The sequence below is a fragment of the Erythrolamprus reginae genome, chromosome 11 (genome assembly GCF_031021105.1).
Source record: "Erythrolamprus reginae isolate rEryReg1 chromosome 11, rEryReg1.hap1, whole genome shotgun sequence".
In the NCBI taxonomy this organism is placed as follows: domain Eukaryota; kingdom Metazoa; phylum Chordata; class Lepidosauria; order Squamata; family Dipsadidae; genus Erythrolamprus; species Erythrolamprus reginae.
In genome coordinates this window covers 2220928-2239111 of record NC_091960.1, presented here as the reverse complement: position 1 = coordinate 2239111, position 18184 = coordinate 2220928, and the positions used below count along the sequence as shown (strand labels likewise).

At 44.0% G+C, this 18184-nt stretch overlaps 1 protein-coding gene across 2 annotated transcripts; it reads right to left on the bottom strand.

The window, feature by feature from the left end:
- Positions 1-2: 2 nt before the first annotated feature.
- On the bottom strand, positions 3-16643 carry ECH1 (enoyl-CoA hydratase 1). Of its 2 annotated transcripts, none has more exons than XM_070764104.1 (10): positions 16589-16643; positions 12537-12741; positions 11251-11339; positions 9859-9983; positions 9727-9775; positions 8115-8179; positions 5819-5889; positions 2899-2970; positions 998-1148; positions 3-419 (listed from the first exon to the last, which is right to left on the bottom strand). In XM_070764104.1, exons 2-10 carry the CDS (start codon positions 12698-12700, stop codon positions 315-317), a joined length of 891 nt encoding a protein of 296 aa, XP_070620205.1. In that variant the 5' UTR covers positions 12701-12741; positions 16589-16643; the 3' UTR covers positions 3-314. The 2 variants fall into 2 exon arrangements, with proteins under 2 accessions (XP_070620205.1, XP_070620204.1); XM_070764103.1 differs by lacking the exon at positions 16589-16643 and adding an exon at positions 16498-16583.
- Between the last annotated feature and the right edge of the window lie 1541 nt (positions 16644-18184).

Below are 18184 nucleotides of genomic sequence, written 5' to 3'. Positions count from 1 at the left end.
CGTACAATGAAAACAGAATTTAATCTTTTTTTTTTTTAATCAGCTTTTTCAGCATCCACATTCATAGGCTCCTCTGCGGCTAACCCGCGTGCTTGGGAAAACCCACCACCACCACCACCCGTTTCAAAAGTGGGCTCTCGCTTTGCTGCACCCCAGAAGAAATCGTCAGGGGAGCCGGAAGAGAAGAGAGGCAGGTGGTGTGTAATTCAAAGGCACTTGCTGCTACTCCTGCCGTCTTGCTGTGTCCTGGCCTCCCAGCTGGGTCTCCGCGAAGCCACCGCACGTGACTCTCTTGCTCCGGGACAGGAGGCCACCTAGAGTTTGGAATAGACCACCTGCTTGGGGGTCTTCTTCTCCATCACAGCTTGGGCGGACTTGATGATGTCCTCCGTTTGAAGCATGCCCATATTCCAGGCGGCCTGAAGGCAGGCGGGAGTTTAGAGAAAGTGAAATAGAATAGAAATAGAAGTGGGAATAGAATAGGAATAGGATGGAATAGAATATAGAATAGAAGTAGGAATATAATATAATATAATGTAATGTAATGTAATAATATAATGGAATGGAATAGAATAGAATAGAATGGGAATAGAATAGGAATGGAATGGAATAGAATATAGAATAAAATAAGAATGGAATGGAATAGAATATAGAATAGAATAGAAATAGAATATAGAATAGAATGGAATATGGAATAGAATGGGAATAGAATGGAAATAGAATAGGAATAGGAATAGGAATAGAAGGGAATAGAATAGAAATAGAATTGGAATGGGAATAGAATAGAGTGGAATGGAATGGAATAGAATAATAAACTACAGATTAGAATTTAAAATTGGAATTATTAGAATTAGAATAGCAGAGTTGGAAGGGACTAGATGACCTCCGAGGTCCTTTCCAACTCTTTTATTCTGTTCTCCACTATGTGGCCCAAACACCCAAGACCTTCCAACATGCAGACCCCAAGCTGCAGGTATAAAGACGACCGCCCACTCACCATGTATTTCAGGCCTTCGGGCACAGAATGGTCTCTGGAGTAAAGGAGGTTCATTTTTGTCCCCTGCACCGCGACAGGGCTCTTGCTGGCAATTTCGGTGGCCAGATCAAAGGCGCTCTGCAGCATCGTCTCGTGGTCTCGGAACACACGGCTGGGGAAGGAAGCCAGAGGGGACCCTGAAATTTGGGGCAGCTCCCTCCATCCAGCCCAAGCCTCGGATTGGAGGCAATGTTCTCACAAGACTTTAAAGGCTCCAGGTAGGAAACGGCTGCGTTAGGCACAAGCTAATTATGTCTGCCGATCCCAGTAAATCGGCCTTTTGCGATTGACAGATGGAGATTTTGTCAATTCTGATAGTTTTCAAATATCCGCTGAGATCCTTTGGCACTGCACCCAGCATGCCAAGGACCACTGGGACCACTTCCACTGGCTTATGCCAGAGTCGTTGCAGCTCGATTTTTAGATCTTCATATTTCACTAATTTCTCTAGCTGCTTCTCCTCAATTCTGCTGTCTCATTATTATTATTATTATTATTATTATTATTATTATTATTATTATTATTATTATTATGTCAATACAACACAGCAAACGAGATCACTATGCTGGATTTCGTATTTCATCACCAGTCGGGCGCTTCCCAAGCACCTAGGACTGTGTGATGTAGCGGCGAATTATATTTGCCGATCCCAGTAAAGCGGCCTTTTGCAATTGACAGGTGGGGATTTTGTCAATTCCAATGGTTTTCAAATGTCCGCTGAGATCCTTTGGCCCTGCGCCCAGCGTGCCAAGGACCACTGGGACCACTTCCACTGGCTTATGCCAGAGTCGTTGCAGCTCGATTTTCAGATCTTCATATTTCACTAAATTCTCTAGCTGCTTCTCCTCAATTCTGCTGTCCCCTGGGATTGCGATGTCGATGATCCATACTTTCTTTTTCTGCACAATCAGGATGTCTGGTGTGTTATGCTTCAGAATTCGGTCAGTCTGAAGTCGGAAGTCCCACAGTAGTTTTGCTATTATTATTATTATTATTATTATTATTATTATTATTATTATTATTATGTCAATACAACACAGCAAACGAGATCACTACGCTGGATTTCGTATTCCATCAGCAGTCGGGCACTTCCCAAGCACCTAAGACTATTATTATTATTATTATTATTATTATTATTATTATTATTATTATGTCAATATAACACAGCAAACGAGATCACTATGCTGGATTTCGTATTCCATCAGCAGTCGGGCACTTCCCAAGCACCTAGGACTATTATTATTATTATTATTATTATTATTATTATTATTATTATGTCAATACAACACAGCAAACGAGATCACTATGCTGGATTTCGTATTCCATCAGCAGTCGGCAGTCGGGCACTTCCCAAGCACCTAGGACTATTATTATTATTATTATTATTATTATTATTATTATTCCCAAGGGAAGATTGTAAAACCTTACAATCTTGCTCCACAATCTATCGTAGCTCAGTGTTTCTCAAACTTAGCAACTGTTAAGAGGGGTCGACTTCAACTCCCAGAATTTCCAAGCCAGCAAAGCTGACGGAATTAACAGTATTTTTGGAGTTTAACACGCACCTAAAGGTGGCTGGGAATTAGGGTGTGCCTTATACTCTGAATGTAGCTTATCTGAAGCTTCTCCCCCAACCCCCAGCCTAGGGAAAAGGCACTAACAATCTTCCCGGTTCTTACCACTTGCAGGCTTTTTCATTGCTACTCTCTCCAAAGGTTTCTTTTCCAGCTCTTAAGTCACTGCAGGCTTTTTTTCTTTGCTGCTCACTCCGAAAAAGGTTTTTTTTTTCTTAAAGCCCTAACCAGGGGATCAAATAATGTCCTGAAGCTGACCAGATGAAGGACGCTAGCCAGCAGACCCACCTGACAAGGCCGCAGCTCTCTGCTTCTGGCGCCATCAGCTTTCTGGCAGTGAAAGCCAGCTCATTCACTAGGCTGGAAAGAAAACGTCAACAGGGGGTTAAGAGAGACCTCAGATACAACCAAAAGAAAAAGAACCGCAGGGAAAAAAATGGAACATCAGTTACTATATATGTTGACGGCAGCAAGGCTATTGTATGCACACACAAAAAAGAAGGATGCTTCAATCCCTAACATGGACAAATGGGTTGCAGAAGTTGATGATAGTTTGGCCAAAACGGCAAATTCAACTTATCATATTTTTCGGAGTTTAAGATGCACCTTTTTCCTCCCTAAAAGAGGCTGAAAATTCAGGTGCATCTTATACTCTGGATGTAGCTTTTTTTCAAAACTTTTCCCCTCCAGCCCTAACAAGAGAGGGTCCGCAACTTGGGCGTCCTCCTCGATCCACAGCTCACATTAGAGAAACATCTTTCAGCTGTGGCGAGGGGGGCGTTTGCCCAGGTTTGCCTGGTGCACCAGTTGCGGCCCTATTTGGACCGGGACTCACTGCTCACAGTCAGTCATGCCCTCATCACCTCGAGGCTCGACTACTGTAATGCTCTCTACATGGAGCTACCTTTGAAGAGTGTTCGGAAACTTCAAATCGTGCAGAATGCAGCTGCGAGAGCAATCATGGGCTTCCCCAAATACGCCCATGTCACACCAACACTCCGCAGTCTGCATTGGTTGCCGATCAGTTTCCGGTCACAATTCAAAGTGTTGGTTATGACCTATAAAGCCCTTCATGGCACCGGACCAGATTATCTCAGGGACCGCCTTCTGCTGCACGAATCCCAGCGACCAGTTAGGTCCCACAGAGTCGGCCTTCTCAGGGTCCCATCAACTAAACAATGTCGTTTGGCGGGACCCAGGGGAAGAGCCTTCTCTGTGGCGGCCCCGGCCCTTTGGAACCAACTCCCCCCAGAGATTAGAATTACCCCCACCCTCCTCGCCTTTCGTAAACTTCTTAAAACCCACCTTTGTCATCAGGCATGGGGGAACTGAGATATTCTTTCCCCCTAGGCCTTTACAATTTACGCATGGTATGTCTGTATGTATGTTTGGTTTTTATAATAAGTTTTTTTTAGTTATTTTAGTATTGGATTGGATTGTTACATGCTGTTTTTATCATTGTTGTTAGCCGCCCCGAGTCTACGGAGAGGGGTGGCATACAAATGCAATAGATAGATAGATAGATAGATAGATAGATAGATAGATAGATAGATAGATAGATAGATAGATAGATAGATAGATAGATAGATAGATAGATAGATAGATAAATAAATAAATGTGCTAACAATCTTTCTAGCTCTTACGGGCTTGCAAGCTCTTTCGTTGTTACTCTTTGTGAAGTATGTTTCCCAAGCCCTGAGTCTTTGCCGGGGGGTTTTCATTGCTCTACTTGCTCCGAATGTTTCTTTCCGGCCCTAACCAGGTGCCAATGATTTTCCCAGCTCTTACTGGCTTGCAAGCTCTTTCATTGTTACTCTCTCCGAATAAAGTTTTTTTAAAGTCCTAACCAGGGGATAAAATAATGTGCCGAACCTGACCAGACTAAGGACGCTAGCCAGATGAATATCTGATAAGCAAATTCTTTTCCCTATTTTCCTCCCCCAAAACTAAGGTGCGTCTTGCATTCCGGTTCATCTTATATTCCAAAAAATACGGTACTTTGCTTAAAGCAAAGAATATAAATACTTTTGTCTCCCCATGGAAACCACTTCTGAACTTCATGCTTGAAGTGAAAAAGAATGAAACTTTGATTTTACTGATTATATCGATAGATCTTTATAGAAGTGGCTGATTATGAAAAGGCCAAAAGTTATGATCTGATGTTCACATCTTATTTTACTGCCACCGAGTCGGGAGTCAATGCTTGTTTTTTCTTATCCATCCTCTAATCTATTTACTTTTGTATTTTGGCTCTTGTAATATTTGATAACACAATAAAAAATATATTAAACCAGAGAAGAGAGAGAGAGACATGAGTCACAAGCAGGCAGGTTTTTTTATGGGCAGAGAAGGAACCATGGGGAGGGTGAGCGACTGTTTGCACAGACTCTATTGGGGCAATTGACCTTTGACCTCCACCTCCAGCACATATAGTGGGCTTCCTTTGATGTTTGGAGGTGCAGTTTGTGGCTGCTTCAAAATACCCCAAATCTCAAGATGCCCATGATCAACAATAAACTCAAAGACCTGTCCCACCTCTCAAAGGACCCAACAACAAAGAACACCACGATGATTCATCCAAAGCCAACCTCCTCAACTCTTTCTTTGGCTCTGTCTTTGTTAACAGCAATGGCTCATCCCCCAATTTCATCACCTCAACGTCCTGCCTGTCGGCGACTACTTCAGCTTCAACCACAACAACACAAGAGCACACAACAGATTTAAACTTAATATTAACCGCTCCAAACATGACTGTAAAAAATATGACTTCAGTAACTGAGTTGTCGAAGTGGGGAACTCATTACCGGACTCCATAGTGTCATCCCCAAACCCCCAACACTTTACCCTTAGATTATCCATGGTTGACCTCTCCAGATTCCTAAGAGGTCAGTAAGGGGGCGAGTACAAGTGCACTAGAGTGCCTTCCATCCTCTGTCCTATTGCTCTCCTATATCTCCTATACCTTTCTTCTATTCCTATATCTCTTCTTCTATTCTTTCATTGATATGTTCTATTACTATATCTTCTCTTCTATTCTTTCTTAGATGTATTTTACTATGAGTATCTCTTCTATAACCTTCATCATGTATTTTACTATGTGTATATAGATATATACCCACTAAAACCCTCATTGTGTGTTGGGCAAAATCAATCAATCAATCAATAAAAATGAGTTCTGAGCCGAGACGGCAGGAAGCGAAGCCCTCACCTCCGATTACCAATGATCCGGGGCAACCGCTGCAATGTGCCAACGTCGGCTGCCAGCCCAATGTCCACTTCCTGAAGACACATAAAAATGGCGGTTATTCATCCGCTGAGGTTTACTCCAAAGGGTGATATCCTAACACACCCGCCCACTTTGCGATGCCAGCCCAAAGAGTGAATGGGGCTGTTTTTGCAATCTGAATAAACCCGTATCTGGAAACCTTATGGCCTGGAACAAATGTGTATTTGCACACCCATTTGTGCACACCCTGTGTCCCTGAAAATAAGACAGCGTCTTATATTAATTTTTCCTCCCAAAGAAGTGCTACACCTCATTTTCAGGGGACGTCTTATTTTTTTTTCAATGAAGAAGAATTCACATTTATTGCTGAACAGAAAAAAAATGCACATTTATTATATACTGTGCAGTAGTTGTCGTCACAAACCAGCATAATCAGACAAACCGTGAATCCTATCAAGAATTTCTTACTACTACCGTACCATTATTTCCATGCACAACAATTATACTTTCTTCAAATATATGTTATATATGTTCTGTTCTGGAATGCTGCAAAACGAAACGCCTGACTTTTGGGGGATGCCTTAGATTAGGCAATTCTATGAAACCTCTCCTATGTCTTACTTTTTGGGGGTGACTTATTTTCAGGGAAACAGGGTACAAGAAGAAAAAGAGCAACACAAAGCGACAGAGGGCAATGAAGGGAATATAGGGAGTCCTTGACCTACAACAGTTCATTTAGTGACTGTTCAAAGTTACAACGGTACTGGGAAAAAGGGACTTATAACACTTTTTTTTTTCATACTTACGACCTCAATAATAATAATAATAATAATAATTATTATTATTATTATTATTATTATTATTAATTAGATTTGTATGCTGCCCCTCTCCGCAGACTCAACCCACGATCACCCTTTTTATAACTGGCTTGGAAGCAAAAGCGAGAACAATAGGCTATAAGATTGTGATTTTTGACACTACCTCGAACTGTTACAAATCCGGTATAAACCATTTTATTATCTCATAAAATAACACGAGACGTTATATATATTTAGATATGAAGATTTATTAATATCTGTTAACTTCTCTGCAATGTGTTTATTTCAACTCTGGCATTGAACCCTTCTGATACAATCCTTGAAACATGGTAATGAGCACATACAATTGGACCTAATTTTCATTCTCAAAACAACTCCCCTGTTTACTCGCCGACACTTTTACCCGTTTTTGTCTATATGTTTTTTTTCTTTTTTTTCTTTTTCTTTTTCTGTACTGTTTGTTCTTATATTTCGAAGTGTACCATATGTTGTATATGATGTAAATGTTTTCATTTTAATAATAAATTTTTTTTAAAAAAAAATTAAAAAAAAATAAAAAAATTCAGATGCTCAGCAACTGGTTCATACTTATCACATTCATTGTGTCCCCAAGATCACGTGATCCCTGAGCAAAGTCCATGGGGAATCCCAGATTCACTTAACAACCAGATTGCTAACTTATCCACTGCAGTGATTCATTTAACAACTGTGGCAAGAAAAATAATATAACAGGCCAAAACCTGCTTAAGAACCTAAGAAGAGCCAGGCTGAATGGGGCCCAAGCCCATCGAGTCCAGCATTCTGTGTCCCACAGTAGCCCCCCAATTGTCCATGGGGATCTTGAGCAGAAGGAGAAGGCAAAACCCTCCCTTTCCCCTGACCCCCAACAAATGGTACTCAAGGGAATCCTGCCTGCCTCAACCAACATAGAGGTGGCACATGGACCTCTGTTTCAATAATCACCTATGATACACTTGGCATCATAAACCAAGGATCCTCTGGGGGAAGAAATATTTCCCTTTATTTGTCCTCACTTTCTCACCTATGAGCTTTAGGGAGGGCCCCCTCGCCCTAATATTGTGTGATAGAGAAAAGAATTTTTCTCTCTCTACCTTTTCTATCCCATGCATGATTTTATACACTTTGATCAAGTCACCCCTTAAACATTGTCTTTCAAGGCTGAAGAGACCAAGGCATTGCAACCTGGTTTCATAAGGGAGGGGTTCCATTCCCTTGATCATACTTGTTGCCCCTTTTTTGCCCCTTTTCCAGTTCCATTATATCCTTCTTGAGGTCCAATGACCAGAACTGTACACAGGACAGCACATATCTCACTTAACAACGGAGTTGTTGGGCTTAATTTGTGTTCCTAAGTTGGGGACTGCCTGTATATCTGGGCCTCATTAGCGTCATCGATTCTTATCAAGCAGGCGTTTCTAGGGTATAAAACTGTGTCTCACCTTCACCTGGAACCAAGCGTCTTGTGTGCAGTAGCGAATATCGCAGGCCGAAATGAGATCCACCCCTTGAAAAGAAACAAGATCCACAGTCTGTTTTCATTCTTTCTCTCCCATTTTTCTCCCACCACAGCAACATAAAGTGAAGGGGGGGGGGGCAGGCTTCTGTCTTACGGCCCACCCAGCCAGTGGCGGGATTTTAAAAAAATTACTACCGGTTCTGTGGACGTGGCTTGGTGGGCGTGGCAGAAGGGTACTGTCGTTTGGCGGGACCCAGGAGAAGAGCCTTTTCTGTGATGGCCCCGACCCTTTGGAACCAGCTCCCCCCAGATATCAGAGTTGCCCCAACCCTCCTTGCCTTTCGTAAAGCTCTTAAGACCCACCTCTGCCGTCAGGCATGGGGGAACTGAGACATCTCCCCCGGGCCTATACAGTTTATACATGGTATGTTTATGTGTACGTTTGCTTTTAATAATGGGGTTTTTAGTGTTTTTTAAATTATTAGATTTGTTCTTACATAGTTCTTGTTATTGTTGTGAGCCGCCCCGAGTCTACGGAGAGGGGCGGCATACAAATCTAATAAATAATAAATAATAATAATAATAATAATACAGTGGTACCTCGAGATACGAGTTTAATTCGTTCCGGACCTGGGCTCTTAAGTCGAGCAGCTCTTATCTCGAACGACTTTCCCCCATAGGAATTAATGTAAATAATTTTAATTGGTTCCAGCCCTCAAAAAACTCACAAAGTTAGTCTAAATTATGCAGAAAGACATGTTTTTAATGAAGAAATGTACATGTACATATAAATGAATAATGAAGTTTCTTTCACTTAACTTGTAAACTTTCTTAAACTTTTAAATTTACATATGTTCAACTTCTCTGCCACCCAATCCTGTAGGACAGAGGTCCCCAACCCTTTTTGCACCAGGGACCAGCTTTAAGCGATCAAGAGAGGAATGGGTGAATGAATGGACGGAGGGTGGGAAGGAAGGAAGGAAAGAGGGAAGGGACAGGAACAGAGGAAGGAAGCAAGGAAACTTATGAAAGGGGAGAGTAAGAGAGGAATGAGTGAAGGGAGGGAGGGAGGGAAGAAGGTGGGAAGGAGAAAGAAAAGAAGAAATAGAGGAAGGGAAGGTAAAAGAGAGAAAGAAAAAGAGCAAGAAAGAAAGCTGCAAGCACCCCCCCGAGCCCCCCAGGCCAGCTGCAACCTTTTAAAACACGCGCGCCGCTTCGCAGCTGTCTCCTGAAGCCGAACGCGGAAGTTAGCGTTTGGCTTCAGGAGACAGCTCCTTGGCGCTTGTATCTCGAATTTGGGCTTGTAAGTAGAACAAAAATATCTCTCCCCTCCCAGCTCTTATCTCGAGTTGCTCTTAAGTAGAGCAGCTCTTATGTCGGGGTTCCACTGTAATAATAATAATAATAATAATACTGCAAAATTTTAGATCTAAGATTTTGCACCCCTCAATTTTATACCAGAAGGAATATATGTGCAAAGTTTCAGTGAAATTGAAGGTGGTCGAGTGGGGAAGATTCGGTAAATTGGCCCACTTGACAAAGAATGACCCCCTTTCAGGTTACAGCTTCAGATACGCGTGACTTATGGGGCTCACCTCCTCCGATGCAGGCACCGTGGACAGCCGCAATGATGGGTTTGGGACACTGAAAAGCAGAGATGCCATTAAGTGCGGGCGAAAGCGGTTTTCTGGCCCGCCTGCCCAAGCCCAGTCCCTCGACCCAGGCACCTTCTCCAGGACCGTAAAGGACTCTTGGTAGTCTTGGATCTTCTTGTGGATGTTCCAAGCCTTCCGAGCCACGTCGTCACCTCCCGCCATCATGAAAACGCTGCCCATCTCCATGAGGTCAATACCTGTAGAAGAGCAGGGAGTCTCTAGCCTTCTAGCTCAGCCCTTTGGCAATATATAAACAAACTCTCAATGTATGTTTAAATGAATGATAACACTATAGCTTTAAGTGTTACTATTGCAGTTAGCCACAAGAGGGAGCCAGAAGCATCTCTTTCACTCTCGCTGATTATTCTCTGCTAGTTTGTCTGGGGATTATGCTGTAGAACTGTATGTTCAAATGATGATTGCATCACAAGCAACACTCTGGACTTTTATCTTATAGGTATTAAAGTACTAACATTTCTCCTGAAAAATCAGGATTCCATTCCCACCTTCAACTTCCCACCCATACACACTGGAAGGAGTCCCTTCAAATCTACCCTAAACATGATTTGCAGTATAAACTCCCAACATGCAAACAACTAAGGCAAAGGAGACTTGGCCTGATTGTGTAAATTTGAATTCTGATAGGACTGAAAGTTTGATCTAAAAAGTTTATGGTGATTCCCGGTCATCCAAGTCCTGGTTATCCCAAATATGTTTTTTCCCCCCTTTCAAGAAGCAACAGGATTTTCTGGTTTTTTGTCTTGAAGACGTTTCATAGAAACATAGAAACATAGAAGTCTGACGGCAGAAAAAGACCTCATGGTCCATCTAGTCTGCCCTTATACTATTTTCTGTATTTTATCTTAGGATGGATCTATGTTTGTCCCAGGCATGTTTAAATTCAGTTACTGTGGATTTATCTACCACGTCTGCTGGAAGTTTGTTCCAAGGATCTACTACTCTTTCAGTGAAATAATATTTTCTCATGTTGCCTTTGATCTTTCCCCCAACTAACTTCAGATTGTGTCCCCTTGTTCTTGTGTTCAGTTCCTATTAAAAACACTTCCCTCCTGGACCTTATTTAACCCTTTAATATATTTAAATGTTTCGATCATGTCCCCCCTTTTCCTTCTGTCCTCCAGACTCTACAGATTGAGTTCATTAAGTCTTTCCTGATAGGTTTTATGCTTAAGACCTTCCACCATTCTTGTAGCCCGTCTTTGGACCCCTTCAATTTTGTCAATATCTTTTTGTAGGTGAGGTCTCCAGAACTAGGACTTCTCATCCCAGAAGCTTCCTCGACTCTGACCGGATGGCGTGGAAGGGAAGGATTTATATTCTTTGCAGACAGAAATCCCACCCAAGAGAAAGACCCCAAGAGGTGTAGCCCAGGTGGCTCCTCGCTAGGTTTTCCTGATCTAAGAAGGCGAATTCTCTCATCCGTCATGCCTCCGTCCTTCTTACCTGAAGTGAACATCTTCCCAGCGCCCGAGATCACCACCGCGTGGCATTCGGAGTCCTGGCCGATCTTGTTGAAGCATTCCACCATCTCTCTAGGACAAGAGAAGGCCACATTGGACTGAGAACCTCGGAGACTGATCTGCCAGGCGGCTGGCTTAGATTTTTTTTTTACACATTTATTTATTTATATATTAGATTTGTATGCCGCCCTTCTCCAAGGACTCGGGGTGGCTCATAATGCAACACAAAGACAAATTGAATTAAATTTAAAATTACAGTCTAAAAAAATCCAGTATTTAAAAACAATCATACCAGTTCAATCATACAACATATATCTCATTTCGCTGGCCAGGGTGCTGAGACTTAATTGCCCCAGGCCTGACAGTACGAATCCCAGCGACCAGTTAGGTCCCACAGAGTTGGCCTTCTCCGGGTCCCGTCAACTAAACAATGTTGTTTGGCGGGGCCCAGGGGAATAGCCTTCTCTGTGGCGGCCCCGATCCTTTGGAACCAACTCCCCCCAGATATCAGAGTTGCCCCCACCCTCCTTGCCTTTGGCAAGCTCCTTAAAACCCACCTCTGTCGTCAGGCATGGGGGATTTGAGACTTTCCCTCCCCCTAGGCTTATAAAATTTATGCATGGTATGTCAGTATGTATGATTGGGTTCTAAATTGGGGTTTTAAATTAACTTAAATATTAGATTTGATTACATTGTATTATTGTTGCTGTTAGCTGCCCCGAGTCTGCGGAGAGGGGCGGCATCCAAATCTGATTAATAAATAAATAAATAAATTAATTAATTAATAAATTAATAATAATAATAATAATTTATTAGATTTGTATGCCGCCCCTCTCCGTAGACTCGGAGAGGCTCACAACAAAATAATAACAGTGTAACAAATCTAATATTAAAAACATCTAAAACCCAACATTAAAACCATACAACACAATCATACCATGCGTAAACTATGTAAGCCTGGGGGATTTCAGTTCCCCCATGCCTGGAAGTATAGATGAGTCTTAAGACAAGGCAAGGAGGGTGGGGGCAGTGCGAATCTCCAGGGGGGGGGAGTTGATTCCAGAGGGACGGGGCCACCACAGAGAAGGCTCTTCCCCTGGGCCCCGTCAAGCGACATTGTCTAGTTGACGGGACCTGGAGAAGGCCGACTCTGTGGGACCTATCCCAGGGCTTCCCAACCTTGGCAACTTGAAGATATTTGGACCTCAACTCCCAGAATTCCCCAGCCAGCATCCGTCAGTGGCACAAAGAAACGGGATTTCCCGTTACCTCCAAAAGGCGACGTTCATGGAGTTCCTTTTCTCGGGACGGTTGAGCTCCACGTGCAACACTTTCTCGCGGACCCGCTCCAACTTCAAGGTCTCGTAGGCGGGCACAGAATTGGGCTGCGGTGGCGGCGGCTGCGGCTGCTGCTGCTGAGGCTTTGGGGCCATGATTCTGAAACCGCGGCAGGAAGCAGGATGAACGGAGAGATCTGGGGGGGGGGAGAAATAGACGGTGAGTGGCAGTGGGCCGAGCTTCATCTTGAAAGGAAGGTCCTCAAAGGATGCCACCTGCACTCAGCTGTAAACTACATGCGTGCAGGCAGAACGGTGGGGTCAGGTCGAGCTTTGGCTGCCCAATAAACTAGGGGGGAGCGCTTCCCTATGCCGTCCCCTTCATTCTCTTGACCACACCAAGGGAGGAGGAAGACCAAGTTTCTTTCCAGCCCTAACCAGGTGCTAACAACGTTCCCAGCTCTTACTGGCTTGCAAGCTCTTTCATTGCTACTCTCTGCCACGAATGTTTTCCAAACCCTGTCTTTTGATATATATTTTTTCATCCTCTATTCCAGTGTTTTTCAACCAGTGTGCTGTGGCACACTACTGTGCCGTAATACATGGTCAGGTGTGCCGCGAAGCTCAGAGAGAAAGAAAGCAAGAGAGAGAGAAAGAAAGAAAGAGAGAAAAAAAGCAAGAGAGAGAGAGAAAGAGAACAAGAGACAGAAAGAGAGAGAGAGAGAGCAAGAGAGACAAAGAAAGAGAAAGAGAGAGGGAGGGAAGGAGAGAGAGAGAAAGACGCAGAGGGAGGGAGGGAGGGAGAGAGAAAGAGAGCAAAAAAGAGAGGAAGGAAGGAAGACAAAGAAAGAGGGATGGAGAGAGAGAGAGAGAAAGAAAGAGGAAGGAAGGGAGAGAAAGAGGGAGGGAGAAAGAAATAGAGAGAAGGGGAGGAAGAGAGAGGGAGAGAATTTTTTTGTCCAAACATTTTTTAGCCCCCCCCCCCCCAGGGTTTCATAAATGTAAAAAATGTGCCGTGGCCCAAAAAAGGTTGAAAATGACTGCTCTATTCGCTCCAAATGTTTCTTTCCAGGTGCTAATAATGTTCCCAGTTCTTACAGGCTTGTAAGCTCTTTCATTGTTACTCTCTCCGAATAAAGTTTTTTAAAATCCCTAACCAGGGGAAAAAATAATGTGCTGAAGCTGACCAGACTAAGTAAGCAGATTCTTTTCCCTATTTTCCTCCCAAAAAAGTAAGGTGCGTCTTATACTCTGAAAAATGCGGTATGTCGTGGTCCCAGGGAGCTTCCTGACTTCTCTTCTATCTCTGGATTGCTCAACATCTGGGATAATTAAGACGTAGGCAACCTCTAAATCTCTCGTTACTCAACCTTGGCAACTTTGAAGCTCGCCAAAGTTGAGAAACACCGATTTAGAGGTTTCGCATCTTCTAGGTGCCAAAGATGAGAAACGGGACATAGAAACATAGAAGACTGACGGCAGAAAAAGACCTCATGGTCCATCTCGTCTGCCCTTATACTATTTCCTGTGTTTTATCTTAGGATGGATATATGTTTATCCCAGGCATGGAAGTTTGTTCCAAGCATCTACTACTCTTTCAGTGAAATCATATTTTCTCATGTTAGAAAAATAGAAGACTGACGGCAGAAAAAGACCTCGTGGTCCATCTCGTCTGCCCTTATACTATTTCCTGTGTTTTATCTTACAGTGGATATATGTTTATCCCAGGCATGTTTAAATTCAGTTACTGTGGATTTACCAACCATGTCTGCTGGACTCTCTAGTTGTATAACAAACCAACAAAACGAACTCTCTGGTGAGTCCAGCAGGGCCGAAACCCTGAAGTATGGCAGGCCTGACTTATGTCATGGTCATATGAAGACACCCCCAATGTCAATGCCTGATTGGTCGGATTGTAAAAATATGTTCCAAGGCACCAGAATAGAAGCTTTAGTTCCTAACACCAGGGGAAATTTGTCTTTTCCCACCATGGTTTTAGGCGACCCCTGTGAAAGGGCCCTTCGACCCCCAAAGGGGTCCCAACCCCCAGGTTGAGAACCATTGTATCTAGTGGTTAGAACCACCTCCCATGAGGGGGAACCGAATTGCTCTGGTCAGGAGCCCCCCAAAAGGAGAAACGTGGTGAACCTAGAAAGCAAAGAACTCTTCAGCTGAGCACAAGGGATCGATTTGCAACTTTTCTTTGCAAAATAACAACAATCCTGACAAAGACATACTCACCCTCCTATCTCTGGGGAGGTCCCTGCCTGCTCTGGAGCCCACCCACTCGCATTCCCCACCTCCCCCTCCCTTCGCAGGTGCCCGAGGTCCAAAGGTTGCACTTTTTTCCATGGGAAAACATCCTGCCTGTCCTGTCCTGTTTTTGCAACTCCACCGCAGGCAAAGAGATAAAAAGAGCAGACAATCCTAAGAGAGAGACAGCTTGCAAAAGATTGCAAAAAATCACAAAAAATCACAAAAAGACGGGGGTGGAAAGTGCAGGGTTGGGTAGAAAGGAGCGTGCTTGGGGGGTCGTCAACTCCAAAAGGACTGCAAATTCAGGGGGGTTCAAACAGCAAGGTCAGGTGGCCCTCAATTTACGACCCCAACCGAGCCCAACATTTCCATTGCTACGTGAAACAGTTGAGTTTTGCCCCATTTTACAAGGCCTGGTCCTTAAGCGAATCACTTTGCCACCATCATTAAGCAAATCAATGAAGTTATTCGGTCAACAACACGGTTGTCAGAAGTGGAATCCGACTTTCTCATTTGACTTTTGCTGGTCAGAAAGTTGCAAAAAGGGGGATCAAGTGACGCCAGGACACTGTAACGATCACAAATCGGAGTCGGTGACCAAGTGTCCCAATAGAATAGAATAACAGAGTTGGAAAGGGAGCTTAGAGGCCTTCTAGTCCAAGCCCCAGCGTCCCTACATGAATGTTGACCATGAGGATGCCACAATGGTCAGAACAAGCCTTTAAAATGTCCATGTCCCTTTTGGGTGTGTGTGTGGAAAACGGTCACTAAACAATCTGTTGTAAGTCAAGGACTACCTGGAGAGAGGAGAAAAAATTGAACGGGTCCAAAGATGGGTGACAAAAATGGTGGAAGGTCTTAAGGCTAAAACGTATCAGGAAAGATTTAATGAACTCAATCTGTATAGTCTGGAGGACAGAAGGAAAAGGGGGGACATGATCGAAACATTTAAATATGTTAAAGGGTTAAATAAGGTCCAGGAGGGAAGTGTTTTTAATAGGAAAGTGAACACAAGAACAAGGGGGCACAATCTGAGGTGAGTTGGGGGAAAGATCAGAAGCAACGTGAGAAAATATTATTTGACTGAAAGAGTAGTAGATCCTTGGAACAAACTTCCAGCAGATGTGGTTGATAAATCCACAGTAACTGAATATTAAACATGCCTGGGATAAACACAGATCCATCCTAAGATAAAATACAGAAAATAGTATAAGGGCAGACTAGATGGACCAGGAGGTCTTTTCTGCCCTCAATATTCTATGTTTCTGTGAGGAGATTCTGAGGGGCTCAAAGGGGGATTTTTTGGGGGGTGGGGGAGAGAAGGAGCTGTGAAAATGGCTTGCATGGAAGGCAAGGAATAATAATAATAACAACAACAATAACAACAATACTACTACTACTACTACTACTACTAATAATAATAATAATCGAAGGGCTGCGAGGTGGGGAGGGAAAGGGAGGGGGGAATCTGCTTTCTTCCCCCCCCCAACCCCTGGCAAGCTGGGCAGGGGCCCTTCCAGGACAACCTAGCTTCTCCCCGACCGGCTGAGGACGATGGGCCCTGAGGTCCAAGGCCTGAGGTGGAGTTAAGAAGGGTCGGGAAGGGTTTGCGTGAGGGGGTGCAATGGAACCCCCGGGGAGGGAGCAGGGGCTGAAAGCGGAGGAAGGGGCCGGGAGAGGGGAGACAGCCCACTCACGCCTCCGGAGCAGCCCCCCGAGGACCACCGCCACCGCCATGGCTCCCGCCTCTCCTACCCTTTGCAGGTGAAGGCAAAGGGGCGGACGTACCAGTGAGTGGCTGGGCTAGACGGGCTCCCTTCCTCTCTTTCCGCCGCCTCTCCCGCACTCCGGGCAGATATTAAAACGCCAACCTCGGCCGCCCTCTTGTGGCCGAATGGGAAAAGCCCGGGATTAACGTGCGGGCCGCCATAGATTTGTGGCAAGGGAGGCTGCTGGGAGTTGTAGTCCATCTCGGGGGGAAAAGCCGGTGAAGTAGACTCCTTCTACCTCATGAACTTCAGCCAATTTGAGGATGCGTGGCCTTCAACTCCCAGAATTCCCTTAGCCCAGGGGTAGGCAAAGTTGGCTCTTCTAACTTTTGGACTTCAACTCCCAAAATTCTTGCTCAGGAATTCTGGGAGTTGAAGCCCAGATGTCACAGAAGAGCCAACTTTGCCTACCCCTGCACCTAGCCCAGGAGGATGGCTGGGGAACTCTGGAAATGATTTTATCTAAAATAGCCTTCCCAGAGTCCTGCAGGAGCTGGGTATCATAGAAATATAATAAATTAAATTAAGTTACATTAAATAGGGCTTAAATCTAATCCAAGAGTGGAGGGTCCGTGGAGGCCAAGCGGAAGAACCCCTGGTCTTCCCTTGTAGAAAAGGCCTTTCTGGAGACAAAAAAGCCAAGGGCAGCCGCCAGGGACACACAATCACACCCTTCCTATTTGGAAGCATTTTTCTCATCTCCTTTGGCAGTATTGGCGGTTCTCAGCCATTCCTATGTTGGCGATTTCCAAAATATTTTAAAATATTGAAGATGAAGGAAGCCAGTGTGAGATTTTTAAAAAAAACCACTAGCAGATACCCATTGCTTCTCTACAAAACTATGTGATGGGGCTTGATAAATTGCCCCTTAAAGTTTGAAAATTCAGTAGTTCAAAAAGGGACTGTATTATTTTGTTTATAGATGGTAAGTGAAGTTTCTGTTACAGATGAAAACAATTATTTGCATGGCATTGACTTCTAATTCGTCCCTCAGTTGAAATTGCCCAGGACCTCCCTGTAAAACACCATTCCTGGTTTTGCTCTCTGGCTATCAGGTGACCAGGCTGTCGGGTGAACTGACTCTGGAGCATGCCACATAGAACTGGCCATGGGGGAGACAGGCAGCTCCCCTTACTGTGTTCTCCTGATCACACCTGTAAATCTTCCTGCCTTTTTGCCTCTTTTCCCTTTCACTGGTGTTAGAGCAGGAACAGATTCGTCTGAGCTGAGAAAATGAGGAAAAAAAATCTGTCTCTGCCCACCGGCATCCATTGATATTCAGCTGACCAGTGTCCTGTTAATGCATAAAGGAGTTGAGGGGATTTTGGAAACTGTTCTGTAGTAAAGCTGCTTGCTGCAGTGAAAGCAAACACGGAACTGAAACTCCTCTGCTTGAGTTTTTGCATTTGGATCAGATTTCTTTTCAGGTGGGCAGGGGGGAGTAGAACTCCTTAGCATCAGAGCGTGTTAATAACAATATAATAAATATCTGCTTCGACGGTCATTTTGAAAAAATCCTTTCTTAGCGAGCACCTAGAAGGCAAGGGGAACATACGCAGCAAATTTCATGTTTGTAGGCTTTACAATTCTGGAGATTTCTTGATTAATGTGTGAG

Coding starts and splice junctions, on each gene's coding strand:
- ECH1 (XM_070764103.1), bottom strand. CDS start 16,537: ATGGCGGTGGCGGTGGTCCTCGGGGGGCTGCTCCGGAGGC. Junction 9,984..11,250: donor TGGGAAGATGTTCACTTCAG/GTAAGAAGGACG, acceptor GCTCTTCTACAG/GTATTGACCTCATGGAGATG. Junction 8,180..9,726: donor CGGTGCCTGCATCGGAGGAG/GTGAGCCCCATA, acceptor TTTCTTTTCAAG/GGGTGGATCTCATTTCGGCC.